Source organism: Podarcis filfolensis (assembly GCF_964270895.1).
Source record: "Podarcis filfolensis genome assembly, chromosome: 18".
In the NCBI taxonomy this organism is placed as follows: domain Eukaryota; kingdom Metazoa; phylum Chordata; class Lepidosauria; order Squamata; family Lacertidae; genus Podarcis; species Podarcis filfolensis.
This window is the reverse complement of record NC_139622.1, coordinates 10,031,374-10,045,056: the sequence shown is the minus strand read 5'-3', so window position 1 is coordinate 10,045,056 and position 13,683 is coordinate 10,031,374. Positions and strand designations below refer to the sequence as shown.

Sequence of the window (13,683 nt, the reverse complement as noted above, 5' to 3'; positions counted from 1 at the left end):
GGTGTTGTTGTTTTTAAAAAAAGGTGAAATTCGTACTTTTTAGCTCATTTTCATTATTTTGCTTCCTGATCTTTAAAGGATGCTTGGATTTAGTCCTTTTTCATGGATTTTCCCTGCATTTTTTTGCAGCTGATTTTTATGTGGCAATGTTTGATACCGGCGATGATTCTCCATTTCGTTACGTTTCATAGAATGTAGAAATTCTCTCCCTTTTCGTTTTGGTATTTGCTGTTTGATTAATATGTTTTAACTTATGTTGTAAACCGCTTAAGCGTTTTGTTTAACTACGAGCGGTATATAAATGGTCCAAATAAATAAGCCAAACCTCTGCGTGAGCGGTGCCCAAGTGACTTCCCTGGCTGCAGGTGTGATAGGAATTTTGAGGTCTTAGATATATGGCAATGTTCATAACCGCACATACATAGATCAGCACAGGAAGACCGACCTGAAGCCACTTTGATTCCTAAACTGAGCAAATGTCTTCTCTGCAAGGTCAAAGTGGAAAAGCCTCCCCATTGTCCTTTCCTTCACAAATCCTGTCTTAAGGGTATGTCTGTGTTTGAACAGGGTTTTTTCCTTCCAGTAGCACCTTAAAGACCAACTAAGTTAGTTCTTGGTATGAGCTTTCGTGTGCATGCACACTTCTTCAGATACATGCACACGATACATGCACAGATACATGCACAGATGCATGCACACGAAAGCTCATACCAAGAACTAACTTAGTTGGTCTTTAAGGTGCTACTGGAAAGATTTTTTTTTGTTTTGTTTTGACTATGGCAGACCAACACGGCTACCTATCTGTAATTTGAATAGGGTGTGAGCCTGTGACCTGGCCCAGGAACTAAGTATTTATCACTATAAAAGACTGGCCAGGCTCCCCAGGCAATCCAATCAAGTAACCTGCCAGACAGGAGATAAACAACAGGAGAAAACAATATTCAAATTTTTTAGACCGCCTTTTCTGTGATGTAGGTGTGATGTATCTGAGGGGTAGTCTTAGGTTACACCCCTTCTGTGATGTATGCATGATGTTTCTGGGGGTGGTCTTGATCTACAGGGTGGCAATTTCAAAAGTCTTTATAAGGCCTTCCATACCCTTTTTCTGGGTCCCTCCTCTCTCCTGCATGTGAGGGGAGCACCCTGTTGCAACAGATCAATGAAGATCAGGCTTACTAGCTGCTTTGCTTCTCAATATTCTCTGGTTGGCCTCTGTTATTTTCTCCTACCATTAGGGAACCTATGTAAGGACTCTATATGGGCTCTTGGATACCCCATAAGGGAAAAGGGCAATTTTTGCTTACAACAGTGTCTGGAGGTCTTAGCTATGGTGAGAATATGGGTCCAGAGCAGCTTGCCCATAGACAGTGGTCAGTTTCCCCTGAATATGTTGCAGGAGTTTTCTAGAGAAAACATTATGGTTTGGATGTATTTTAATGTATTTTCAACCTTCTGTTGAAAGCCTCCCAGAGTGGCTGGGGAAACCCAGCCAGATGGGTGGGGTAGAAATAAATTATTATTATTATTATTATCATTATTATTGAGCCAGGATGCTTAGGTGACGAAGCAAAGAAACTTGGGAAACACCAAAGCTTTGCAAGAGGAACGCACCCACTTTTGCAAGAGAAAAATTTCCATAGGAACCATTAAGCAGGGGAAAACTGTCTGTGCATGCTGTTAAGTGCATGGTGGAAAATGTGTTCAAAGACCCGCCTGTCCCACCTGTGTACTGGGGGTCAACCAAGCAGGAGGGAAAAGCCCCAGCTTGCTCACTATGCAGCTGGCGGGGTATATTACCCATGTAAAGGGTAAAGGTAAAGGGACCCCTGACCATTAGGTCCAGTTGTGGCTGACTCTGGGGTTGCGGCGCTCATCTCGCTTTACTGGCCGAGGGAGCCGGCGTACAGCTTCCGGGTCATGTGGCCAGCAGGACTAAGCCGCTTCTGGCGAACCAGAGCAGCGCACGGAAACGCTGTTTACCTTCCCGCCGGAGCGGTACCTATTTATCTACTTGCACTTTGACATGCTTTCGAACTGCTAGGTTGGCAGGAGCAGCGTCCAAGGAACTGGAGCTCACCCCATAACAGGGATGCGAACCGCCGACCTTCTGATCGGCAAGTCTTAGGCTCTGTGGTTTAACCCACAGCGCCACCCGTGTCCCAAGACATACATACATATAAAATTCATGTAGAAATCGAGAATCCTGTGCAGCAGCTTCCAAGGGCCTTCCAGATGCTTTGCGTTGCAGTTTAGAAGTTTTCCTGGTCAAGTGCTTTTATAAATTCTGTTAAAACACGCACACGCGTGCGCGCACACACACACACTCAGCCAGCACTACTATGGAAGCCAATGGGAGCTGTAGTCCCAAACATTGACTGTGGGGTGTGAATTAGGGGAAGCTGGGCGGGCTAGGATGAAAGCTTCCCCTCTGAATACTTGGTTTGAGTGCATCACCTTTTTAAATGTTACGGAGGCCAGGTTCTCCAAACCGTATCCAAGTGGTACATTAGCAACCACAGAGCTATACAGTGGTACCTTGGGTTACATACGCTTCAGGTTACAGACTAACCCAGAAATATTACCTCGGGTTAAGAACTTTGCTTCAGGATGAGAACAGAAATCGTGCTCCGGTGGCGCGGCGGCAGCAGGAGGCCCCATTAGCTAAAGTGGTGCTTCAGGTTAAGAACAGTTTCAGGTTAAGAATGGACCTCCGGAATGAATTAAGTACTTAACCCGAGGTACCACTGTATCTCTGTTGACTACTTGTTAACCGATTTAGCGTTCACTAATTTTGATCAATGGGCAGCTCAAATCAACACATGCTTGCGGCCCGTGTTTTAAAGCAGCAAAGCCCAAGATGGTGAAATGGGTCTTTTCCGAACCTGGCAGGGGGGAAAAAAAAGTCAGTAAAAGGCAGCTTGGGTTCAGGAATCGAAGAACGGCAAGGGTTGAAGCAGAAACCTTTTGTTGTTTCACCAAACCCAGGATGGTTCAACGTTTTAGACTGCCTTTTATCACAGGAGGGTTTGTGTAAGATTGACAAAGACTGATTTTTGCTGCCTAAAGGGTGGGAAGTATGAAAGATTGCAGAAAGGGCGTTTTCCATTTTGATCAGGCTGCTGCTGCCACTGACCCACCATCTGTGGGGAGAAGGAATAGTCATACCTCAGGTTGCGAACGTGATCTGTGTGCGAGGCACGTTCACAACCCGCAGCGCTGCGTCTGCGCACGAGCGTGATGCAATTCGGCGCTTCTGCGCACGACGTCATTTTGCGCTTCTGTGCATGCACCGAAACCCGGAAGTACCATATTTTTCGCTCTATAAGACGCACCAGACCACAAGACGCACCTAGCTTTTGGAGGAGGAAAACAAGAAAAAAAATATTCTGAATCTCAGAAGCCAGAACAGCAAGAGGGATCGCTGCGCAGTGAAAGCAGCGATCCCTCTTGCTTTTCTGGCTTCTGGGATAGCTGTGCAGCCTGCATTCGCTCCATAAGACGCACACACATTTCCCCTTACTTTTTAGGAGGGGAAAAGTGAGTCTTATAGAGCAAAAAATACGGTAACTCGTTCTGGTACTTCTGGGTTTGGCGCAGTCCGCAACCCGAGAATGCGCAACTGGCAACTCAAGGTATGACTGTACAGAACTGACACAAGGGGGGGGGGGGGAAGACGGTGGACTTTTCATTAGTGGCTGAAAAACACGCAAGCTTCAGAGCCACACAGAACCTTTCTAGTGGCTGCCAGCCACCGATCCAACCCAAAGTGGTGTTTCTTGGTGCTTATGAGCTATGGTGAGAAACTCAAGTGTTGTTTTTTGGGGGGTTGCAGGCAAGGAAAGAAGAAAAGAAAGTAGAGACAGGTTTGTGTTTCTAATCCAAATGTACTTCTCTTTATTCAAACCAGGGGTGATCACTGGTTAGTGCAAAATGCACAGTTTATTTTTTATTTTATTTTCGCCTGAGGGATATCTACATCTTCGCAAGGCCTCCATTAACCCCCTTTAAAGAAATCTACATCCCAAAAAGGATTTTTTAAATATTTTTTTTAAGAACTGAAGCCCAGATTGAAACGCTGTGCTTCTGAAGTGACCCCGCTGCCTTTCCCAACAATTCTGTTCTTCCGGACTGTTGTCATCAAGCTCAGGAACCAATAACAAAATGACCAACACACAGAGTAGATTCCTTTCTCTTTCTCTTCTTTTTTTTAAAAAAACTTCCAGAGTTTCTGGACCAACCACGCTAAAAAGGAGGTTGGGAGCTGACCCTCACTTACTTCTAAGCAGTGCTAACGGAAACCCTGTTGTGTTTTTTTTTTCTCTTTTAAATTAAAAAATAAGCCAGCATACATAGTAGAAAATTTCTCTTAAAAATCTCACAATCTGTAAATGTATATATATTTTCTTCTTCTTCTTTAAACATAAAGTTTACAATATATGGTAAAACAAAAGGCTCAGGAAAAAAAAATTTAAATTTCCAACAAAAATATAGAGAAAGAAACCTGAAGTTTGTTTGTTTGTTTTTTTAATTAAAGCTGAAGACGTTTTTAAAACCCTGTAAGTTTGAACCAGTGACACTCTCTTTATTTGTGCTGATGGGTTAAAGAAAGGAAAACAAAAATTAAAAACTGCAGTCCAAACACCACCCACGGCTTCGCTTGGAAAAGCTTTCTCCTCCCCTAACGCCCCCTCCCAAGATGTTACGTTTTGTGTTTTTTTTTTCTCCCCCCCCCCACCCCCTCCAGCAAAGTAGGTGATTGTCACAAGTTCATATAAGTCTGGGATTCCTGGGTTTCGGCTGGTACCAGATATCCTGCTCTGGACAGAACTCCCTGATTTCTAGGTGCTAGCGTCGGTAAGGGTGGAAACCTTGAACATTATGGTTCTGTCCGCGGCCAAAACCACTTCCCCCTGCAGGCGGCCCACTGGAGGGTGGTACGGAAGGGCCTCCGTAGGAGGGGGGCTGTTGGCTGGGGTCGGCAAAGCCTTGTCCAAAACCACTCAAATCTTGTCCATATCCTAGAAGGGAGAGAAGAGAGAAAAAAAAAGGAGGGAAGGGGGGAGAGTTGGGAGGTGAGCCCCTGACGCACACCAAGCAAGAACACAGCGCAATTCGAAATTTACACATTCGCAAGAGTGCGCGGGGTCGTGCGCACAAAGCACTCGGACCCCACGGAGGTGTTAGTTGGTGCAGTGTCAAGGATGGGGGGGAAATGAGCGGAGGGAGAACAAGAGACAACCCCAAACCCGCCCCCCAAGGTTTTAAAACTTCCTACTGCCAGCTCCTTTTTTTTTTTTTTTTGGCAAGTCCACCCCGCCCCCCCGGGAACCTGCAAGTTCTATCACAGAGGGTTCGAAGCGTCCTAATGTTTTTGTGAGGCTAGTGGATCGCCCAAGACGTAGGGACAGGATGGAACGGCAGGAGCCGGGGGCGTCTTACCCACAGAGCAGCGGTTCTCAACCTGTGGGTCCCCAGATGTTGTTGGACTACAACTCCCATCATCCCTGAGCTCCGGCCTTGCTAGCTATGGGTGATGGGAGTTGTAGTTCAACGACATCTGGGGACCCACAGGTTGAGAAAGGCTGGCATAGAGGCTAGTGGCGTCTTCAGCTCCCTTAAAAAAAGGTCGACAACTCTGAGAAACTGGGGGCGGGGGGAAGCTTTGCAGAAAGGCACCGGATATGCTTAAGACGGCCCTGGCAGAAGTCCCTTTTGCAAAAAAAACGCTTTAGGGCAAAATAGGTTTGACCAAATCTGCAGTTACTCCGAAAGACAAACTGGGGGAGAATCTGCTGCCTCGGACCAGGGGTGGAGAACGTCTTCCTTTTCTATTTTTTATTTTATTTTAATAAGTTTTTATTGTTAAAATAGTTCATCATTAATACACATGTATTACAAATATACAAGCATACAAACATACATTTCATACAGTTTTAAGGATTGTATGAAATGGACGTCTTCCTTTTCTAGATTGAAGGCCACGACGACTCTGACCGGTTCAGAAACAGGTCCTTATCATCACCTGCCCACTAAATCCTTTTAAACTGGCGATGGGCCTGGGCATGCAATGCAGGAGGCTCTGACACTGAACTACCCCTCACCGACTCCAGTCTAGGTGCCAGCTGCAGTTTACAGCTGGCAGTTAAATCTCTGGCTCGTACAGGACTCTTGTGAAAAACAGCCCAGATCCCCAACAGCTCAGATAAAGCCATTGCGCCAACCCAAGTGCATTTGGCAAGGCGATGCAGCGATTTCTCCAAGCGACAGAGGATTCTTACGGGGCAGGTTCTTGCACTGAACCTTCATCGCCTGAAAGTCAGGTCTGCCTCTCACCTTCTTTGACAACATTCCAGACAACTCACTCGCACAGGCTTGCGCATATATTGCGGGAAGCCTTGGAAGAGCGGACCCGCCTGCTTCTTCCGCAGAGAGGAATATCAGTTTTCCTGTTTGTGCAAGCCCTCGCTTTCAATGTTGCAGCGCTCGTGCCAGGAAAAAACCTCATGCGCCAAGGTTTCCGTGCAAGTGAGCTGGCTGGAAGACGGGGTTGCTTCTCCCACGCCTTCCTCATCACTGGAACGGAGAACACTCTCAAAAAACAAACTAACCAACCCAGAGGCTTGGGATATATCCCCACACGACTGCTTCCGGGTTTATTTTTCGAGAAAGTTCAAAGAAAGGAGGCATATGGTGGGAAGAATCGCCATTCCAGTTTGGAAGGCCCAGTCGCCCCGAAGCAAGCAAAAGCAGACTCAGAACACAGCAAAGACTGGTAACAAAGAGACGCCCAACATGACCAGAATATGGACAGTGGCGGCCAAGAAGCTTAGATTGCTTCAAGAATTTCTGCAGCTCCACCTTTGCCCTCTTATTTACAGAGCTAAATAGGCTCGTTAATGCTGCTAATAGCCTGAAGAACAGCCTGGGAAAACCTTTTACCTGACCATATCTACGAAGGCTTTCCAATCACCTCGAAGCATCCATTTAGGGATGCCCACAAGCCAGCAGGGCCCTTCGATGTGCTACCTTAAAAAAGGTAAAGGTAAAGGACCCCTGACAGTTAAGTCCAGTCGCAGACGACTCTGGGGTTTGCGGCGCGCTCATCTCGCTTTACAGGCCAAGGGAGCTGGCGTTTGTCTGCAGACAGTTTTTCCTGGTCATGTGGCCAGCATGACTGAGCCGCTTCTGGAGAAACCAGAGCAGCGCATGGAAACGCCGTTTACCTTCCCGCCAGAGCAGTCCCTATTTATCTACTTGCACTTTGACGTGCTTTCAAACTGCTAGGTTGGCAGGAGCTGGGACCGAGCAACGGGAGCTCACCCCGTCATTGCGGGGATTTGAACCGCCAACCTTCTGATCAGCAAGCCCAAGAGGCTCGGTGGTTTAGGCCACAGCGCCACCTGCGTCCCTGGTATCTTAAACGTCATGCCAAAAGGCTTATGGATGTAAAAGCTGTCTCTCCGTGCAGCAGTGGAGCTTTGAAACGTTAAGGGAGGGGAAAGGCTAAAAATTCACAGCTCTGCACTTCCTCACACTTTTGACAATCATGTGCTCCTGCAAAGCCGCAAACTTGGGGCCTTCTGCATGCAAAGCACCGTCTCTATGTCACAGAGCTGATCTCTGCGCCCCCTTTTAAGCCGTGGCCAACCACCAAATTGCCAGGGAGCAGAAAGGTGTCCCTTTCATGCCTGCTCTCACCAGGCACATCCAAATCTTCCCTCCTGTGGAAGGCATGCGTGCTCCCCCCTACATTCAAAGAGGTTGGATGTCTTCCTTGGAACCACCCTACACTCGCCAGAGCTCCTGGTTAAGCCTGTAAGGCAAGAGGCTGGTGGATGGGGTGGTACTGGTTAGCCCAAACGCTGAAAGCTTGCAACTTCAGAAGGAATGCCCTTTTCTCCTCCCTCCTAATCCCTTTTGCGTCTTTTAGACTGCAAATCTGAAAGCGAGGCCCGTATTTGTGGGCTGTCTTGCAAGGTTTTATTCAGCCAAAGAGTGGGATAAAAATGATTTCAGTAAGCAAGGGTGAATATCCCAAGGCACTTGTCTCATCTTTGCAACAGGAGAGATAGGAAGTAGGTGTACCCACCCATTTTTATCATGAATAGGGAGATTTCGCCCCACTCTTTTTAAAAAACAACAACACAGTACCTAACCCTACTCTAATTATTATTATTTTTTGGCCAAAGCTGCATCGTGCCTTGTTTTTATGCGGGATGTCTCCACCCACCACAATTCCATTGTACACCCCCCCAAAAAAAGGAAGAGGGGGAAATGCTTTCTTCAAACACAGCTGAAGGTCCTTGCCCCCGAATTTCTCCCAAGAGAAGACACCCCCTTTCCGTGTGAATACTGCCCGATCGCGGTACTACGAATTAATTAAGCCAACGCCCCAGGGCAGCGGGGTGGTTTCAACAAGCCTGGCAGCTGCGTGAACTAGAGAAACCTTCAGGGGAGGGGCAAATGTCTCTTCTTCTCCCCGCTCCCCAAAGAGGTGACACCCCTGCAAAGAAAAAAAGGTTACTGTTCCCCCACCCCGCCCCCTTCCATCCACACAAGAGATCACAAGCAAGAGGATTTGGTGTAAATAGGCTCCACCTACCTAAGGTAACTCACTTCTCAGCCTGACCATAAGTGTGTAAACAAAGAATTGGCCCGAAGCCTGAAGGGTCTTGAGAATAGGTACCCAGGCCTGGCAAGAAATGGAGGAGACCAGGGTGACTAAACCCCCAAGAGAGCCCTGTACAAAACCTACAATTCTCTCGGAAAAAGGGGGGCGGAGGAGACTTACCCAAAACGCAGCGCTTCGGGGTCACCCTAGCTGAAAAGGACAACGCTGCACCCCAACAAGGGCGTAGTTAAGGGCCAGAACTGTCCCGGCCATGTCTATATATACACACACGCGCACACACCCCACTGGCGGGATCTTAAAAACAGCTAGGCGGCTTTAACGTGATAAAACATGCAGAACAGGGGGAGCTGGAGAAAGGCACATATATGTAAGCAAGGACTCTTTGGAAGTCGTAAATACGGAAGCATCACAATTCGACACGGAATGACGGGCTGTGGATTGCAGCTCTCCGTGTCTGGTAACATACATTTCAAGGAATCCTGCCCTATACTGAGGATTTCTGGAGGGGGCATTTCTCGGGACACGCTGAGGATTTAACACCCTAACTTTATTGTCTTTTAATTTCCCTACACTTCTCCTCTTTCACCCATTTTCTCTCTCAGTGAGTGCATTGATTGGAAACAGGCTGCAAAAAACTCCCGAGACACGTTATTTCGGAATGCAAAGGAAATAACCTGCAGCTATTAGGATAGAACAGAAGGGGTCACAGCATTAAAAAAACCAAAACCAAAAAGGCTTATTTTAAATACCAACAGCCCCCTTCTTACATCACTGTATCTCAGCCTAATCCTGGTCATTGAAAGCCAAAGGTTGAGGAAGACCTGGGAATCAGGGGCTTGTGCAAGGATGCAGGCTACAATGTAGGATGAGGTTTGGGGGGGAATAGGCTACTGAAAACCAGCTACTGGGGACGGCAAGAGGGGAGAGTGCTAGGGGTTTGGCTACTGTGAGAATAGGTTGCTGGCTAATGGTCCACTGGCCTGATCCAGAACAGACACTTCTTATGTTCTTCCTCCAAATAGTCCCCACCCTGTTCACAACCTGTTTGCTGTGTCAAAAAGCCATCTCCCTCTTTACGGGTCTGACTAAAAGAAGGTCAGCTGGGACTGGCTCAGTATTTGGGGGTAGCCTGTTCCTTTCCTTGATACCGGGACGAAAATCTTTCCGTGCAAATGGTTAACTGGAAGCCCTTTCCGCTGCTCTGACAACAAAATGGATGATGAGGCAAAACTTCCATCCGACAAGCACATGCCGTCGCGTGCAGATAATTTCAACAAGGCGCTTCCCGGCAGTGTTCAGATTAACAAAGCTTTCTGACACAAGCTGCTTTTATTCCCCCCTTCTTGATGGCTTCTCAAGGTTTCACTTCAAACACTCGCAGGCATCTTGTTCCTTCCCCCCAAGCCCCAGTTAGAAGCCTTCTAAGTCATTTGACAAAAAAGGAAAAAAATCTTCCAATAGCTTTAGCACACAGGGCATTCCAAAGTCAAGAGCAATCTGGTTGTTTTTTTTTTTTTAAGCAGGAGGGGGACACAGGAAACTTGTTGAATCAGTAGGATTTTATGTATTTTTGAAGCGTTAACTTGAAGAGTCTGTGGTGAGCAACCCCAATTTTGGGGAAGGTGTTAAAAGAGCCTCTTCTATACCACTCAGACTAAACATGGAATTTTCTGCACAACTCCAATACTGGGCTCAACGGATTCTGTACTGATACAGATGACCTGCGCTCAGAAAGCCTGCTGGGAGGGGGGGAAAGGCGATTTTAGAGGTCTTATGACCTCTTCCTGCAGCCACCCAAGATTTGGCTACTGAAAGCCTGGAAGTGGACATCTTCTTGTACCAACAACCTTACAGAAAAGGGTGTGTTGTTCTATAAACGAGGAAGGAGGAGAACAAGAAGATGACGACAACAACATCCCTTTGGGGCAGCAGCAAATTAAGAGTACATGGTATGAGAGAGGGGTCTCTGCATAAACTCTGGAATTGTGGCATTGGGAAAGGAAGTTCTTTAGGATCACATGGATGGAGGGCTTAGATCAACTGGTGTCCACTGATCATGATTCTACATGTAACTGATTAAGTTGAGAAGCCGAAGAGACCTTGTGTCTTGAGCAAGACAGGAGTAAGATTCTCATTCTTCCTTTGAGAGTTTGGCCCTGACGTTTCAAAGACAGGTTCGAATGGTACAAGTCCTCAACAAGTTACAGAACAAAATGTGCTCAGCTGGAAGGCATAAAAGACTTCTTTCATCAGACTGCGGAATTCTGGAAATTCAGAAGCAAAGCCTACTCTGGAGCCAAGAGGGCAAGATTAAGAATCCCTGAATCTCCTGCAATATTGAAATCTGATAAGACTTTGGTGCAAGTAAATGAGGGTTTAAAGTTTCCTGACTACGTACTGAGAATAACATTTGGGTGGTGCTGTAACAGAGTCCTACTGAAATTTGAAAAAAGACCTTCTTATAACTAGAAATTGTACAAAATCTTAGTTTGGTGTGGGAATCTGCATATCCCTGCAAATCTCAAGGTGTAGGAGAAGAAGAGACCCAATTTTTGCAGCTGCAATATCCGTAAGGTGCAACTTAAGCCTGCAAATTCAGATACCCTGAAATTGTTTGGAATTTACGTAGATGCAAAAATGACAAGTCAGACGACCTTTTCAGAGTCCCGCTCAAGGCTTAGAAGTCAGGGACTAGTTGCTAAAAGACAAAAAAGGGCCTACTTACATTATATGCCAGAAATTCGTGCAGATTCATAGCCCCCTCCCCTCTACTTCTCAGGGTAACAGCAATGTCAAGACAGCTGAAATTCAAGTGGTTGTTATCAGACTTTCAGTTTATCCTACCCTCCTTCTCGTGGATTGGCACCATGTTCACATGACGCAGCCCTATCTGATCTCAAGGGCCAGCTTTCACATCGCAGGGATGATCGCCGCAAGCCGAAACCCTCCAGAGGCTAATCTATGACAAGGGAACGGCCAGGGCTCCCCCCTCCCACCCTTTAAAAAGGTAGAAACAACAAGACAACCAGAACGGATGCTTTGGATACCCTTTGCAAGCAATATCCCAGTCCTGTTCTCTAGCGGAGCTATCGTGAACGAAACAAAGGGGACGGGGAGGAGAAGGGAAGCAGGCAAAGCCGGAAGAGGAGCCACACAGACCCCAAGGCCGTCACTTACCAAACTGACTATAGGGGAAATCTGGCTGGGCGGTTGGTGGCTTGCTCATGTCCTGAGTTGGCTGAGATGGCGGTGGCGGAGGGGGGAAAGCGAGTGGTGTTGCCCCAGGAGTGGCAGGTGGTGGTGGGACGCCAGGAGGAGCAAACTGGTCTGGTGGAGGTGGCGGGGCACCGTATCCAAAACCTGAGGAGGCCGGGGGGGGGAGGGGGGCAGCGGGGAAGGAGGAAGAAAGAGAAGTCACGAAAAGTGTGAGCGGGGAGGCCCACGGAGGAAGCCCCGAGCCGATACCGTACCTGCTCAACTCAAGGCTAGGAAAGGAAATGGGCCGCAGGGACCTTTCCTCCTCTGAAATTATTACTCACCCACCAACCAGGGACCAGGAGGGAAAATTCAAATGGAATCAGTGTTGGGAAGAGGGCAGAGCAGCCTTCCCCCAACCCTGGGGCTCTCCAGATTTTCTGGGCTGTATCGGCCAGGGTCAGAGTATCATAGCAGGGGAGGCCTGCACCTTCCGAGACTTCGCGCACTGGCTGGTATTGTGCCAACGACACACTCCTGGCTTGATCTGCCTTACAGGGTTGTTGTGAGAATACAGAGCAGGACGGGCACATGGGAGGCAGGCTATATACACACACTACGTAGGCCCCCCCCTCCCCAAGCCATGCCACAGAGTGGTCGGGAATACTCACTGAAGGGTGGAGGGGTCCCATATCCCTGCGGGAAGCCCTGTGGGGGAGCGAATCCTCCTGGAGGGGTCGAGACGATGTACGAGGTAAAAGGCGGTGGTGGAGGTGGAGCTCCTCTACCTGGAGGAGGGGGGCCATAGCCACCTGGGGAAAGGTAGGAGCAGCCAATGAGGAGGAGGAGCTTGAGAAGACGGGGAGATGTTACAACGCCCCAAGCCGGCTCCATCAAGCTGGGAGCGACCTATGAGGCTTGGGGAGGTCTGCAAAATCCACTGCACCAACATCAAGCAGCTTACTTGACACGGGCGTTTTCCACCCAGGAAGTACAGCGTTTAAGTGGTTCCCTCCACCCCCAGCCCCACAACACGTTGCTTAATTGGGTTAAAGGTAAAGGTAAAGGGGCCCCTGACCATTGGTCCAGTCGTGACCGACTCTGGGGTTGCGGCGCTCATCTCGCTTTACTGGCCGAGGGAGCCGGCGTACAGCTTCCAGGTCATGTGGCCAGCAGGACTAAGCCGCTTCTGGCGAACCAGAGCAGCGCACGGAAACGCCGTTTACCTTCCCGCCAGAGTGGTACCTATTTATCTACTTGCACTTTGACGTGCTTTCGAACTGCTAGGTTGGCAGGAGCTGGGACCGAGCAACGGGAGCTCACCCCGTCGTTGCAGGGATTCGAACCACCGACCTTCTGATCGGCAAGTCCCAGGCTCTGTGGTTTAGACCACAGCGCCACCCGCGTCCCATCTTAATTGGGTTACTGATCCTCAAATGATAAGGCAACAGACATATAGCATGGATGGTGCTTGAAAGGCCACATAAAAACTGAAGCCCTTGTTTGGGGAGGCTGGTTGTTGCGGGACTACAACTCCCATCACCCCAGACCGCTAGGGCTGATGGGAGCTGGAGTATAATACCGGGAGGACCCCAGGTTCCCCACTCCTTCTTGCAAGAGAATACATGTAATGTGAAATTACAACAGGGTGGATGTCTGGAGGAGTGGGTTGTTGTCACTGTTTTTTGAATCGGCTCTGCAAGTAGGATTCCAAGGGGCAATCTCCAAAAATACTTCTTACTACCTCATTCGCTCCTGCCACATTTGGTCACTGCATATACTCTTAAAGAAGTAGAAAACCAGTAGCAACCAGTCCAGTTTTGGGGCCACATTCTTAAAACTGCCACATGGCAGGG

General features: G+C 48.2%; 2 protein-coding genes across 14 annotated transcripts in view; one reads left to right on the top strand and one right to left on the bottom strand.

The window, feature by feature from the left end:
- GAMT (guanidinoacetate N-methyltransferase) overlaps positions 1-13,683 on the top strand; it is a 215,843-nt gene that overhangs the window by 150,149 nt on the left and 52,011 nt on the right. The window lies entirely within an intron of this gene.
- DAZAP1 (DAZ associated protein 1) overlaps positions 3,865-13,683 on the bottom strand; it is a 51,265-nt gene continuing 41,446 nt past the window's right edge. For 3 of the 11 annotated variants that reach the window (XM_083594752.1, XM_083594755.1, XM_083594754.1), the window contains 3 exons: positions 12,499-12,639; positions 11,810-11,992; positions 3,865-5,018 (listed from right to left, as the gene is read on the bottom strand). In XM_083594752.1, the coding sequence (XP_083450878.1) occupies positions 4,846-5,018; positions 11,810-11,992; positions 12,499-12,639 (497 nt within the window). In that variant the 3' untranslated portion in view covers positions 3,865-4,845. Of the gene's footprint in view, positions 5,019-8,602; positions 8,693-11,357; positions 11,434-11,809; positions 11,993-12,498; positions 12,640-13,683 lie in introns of those variants that run through there. The other 8 variants (XM_083594756.1, XM_083594757.1, XM_083594758.1 and 5 more) reach the window with 6 other exon arrangements.